This window comes from Cyprinodon variegatus, unplaced genomic scaffold (assembly GCF_000732505.1).
Source record: "Cyprinodon variegatus isolate N-32 unplaced genomic scaffold, C_variegatus-1.0 Scaffold1383, whole genome shotgun sequence".
NCBI classification, from domain to species: domain Eukaryota; kingdom Metazoa; phylum Chordata; class Actinopteri; order Cyprinodontiformes; family Cyprinodontidae; genus Cyprinodon; species Cyprinodon variegatus.
In genome coordinates, this window is record NW_015151836.1 from 39,236 (window position 1) to 40,276 (window position 1,041).

At 56.4% G+C, this 1,041-nt stretch overlaps 1 protein-coding gene across 2 annotated transcripts in view; it reads right to left on the reverse strand.

Annotated features, from left to right (window-relative positions):
• Positions 1–81: 81 nt before the first annotated feature.
• Positions 82–1,041, reverse strand: part of nudt18 (nudix hydrolase 18) — a 6,169-nt gene continuing 5,209 nt past the window's right edge. For both annotated transcript variants that reach the window (XM_015402683.1, XM_015402684.1), the window contains 2 exons: positions 634–758; positions 82–468 (listed from right to left, as the gene is read on the reverse strand). In XM_015402683.1, coding sequence (XP_015258169.1) covers positions 86–468; positions 634–758 — 508 coding nt within the window. In that variant the 3' untranslated portion in view covers positions 82–85. The remainder of the gene's footprint in view (positions 469–633; positions 759–1,041) is intronic.

The window sequence follows — 1,041 nt, forward strand, 5'->3', positions numbered from 1 at the left end:
CCGGTCCGTTATCCTGAGCAGCATCTTCCTCTCATTGTTTCAGAATAAAAGCAGGAAGTTGGCTTGTCCTTTCACAATAAGAGCATCAGTACAGGCTCTGGATGGGGAACAGAGAAGGGTTCTGGGTTTCCTGCAGCAGTCTCTCCTTCAGCGCCGGTTCCTGGACCTCCATCCAGACATAGCGAGTGTTCTCCACCGGAGGAGGCGTCACCGCCGCCGGCCACTCCACCTGCAGCCCGTCCTCGTCCCGCTGCGCCCGGTCCGGCACCAGCGCCACCAGCGTGTTGAGGCAGACGCCGTCCGTCTTGCCGTGCTGCCGGCCGTTGTGCTGCAGGCTGATGAGGCCCAGCGTGTTGACGTCGTGGTCGTAGTAGGACGACGGCAGGGCCTCCTGGACCACCATGTTGGACGCCCAGGTGACGGCGTGGGTCCTGAGGGCCGCCGCGGTGGGGAGGTGGGGGGCCGGGGCTGCAGACAGAAGGCAGAACCAACAGAACTGAACCGACCTGAGGAGCTGGTTCTGATTATCAGAACGCCATCACAGAGTCTACTGCTTTCAGGGACCTTCAGGCCGCCGCCGGCGGCTTCAGAATCCCAACAGAACTTTGCACCATGGAGGACGGTTCTGCTTACCACGGACCACCAGGACCCAGATCTGCTTGTCGGCGCCGACGAACACCAGGAGGATCCTCTGGACGACGTGACGGCAGCTCATGTCCAGAGGCAGCGTGACGGGATGCCACGGATTCCTGTGGTACCTGAAGGCAGCACAGAGCCGCAGGTTAGAACTCGGTTCTGCACTTGCTGGTGGGTCAGAACCGGGCTGAACTGAGCCACATTAGATCCACTCTGAGCTTAGTCTGGATCAAAGAATCCCCATTCACACTGCGGTTCTGATCCAGATGGTTCCGGTCCAGTTTGAATTATTTGAATCATCTTTTCCACTTGAGAAGTTCTCCATTATAGAGCAGATGGACAGACGAAAAGATTGTCTTAAATGTTTACATATCTATCTATATATATCTATATATAGATATATAT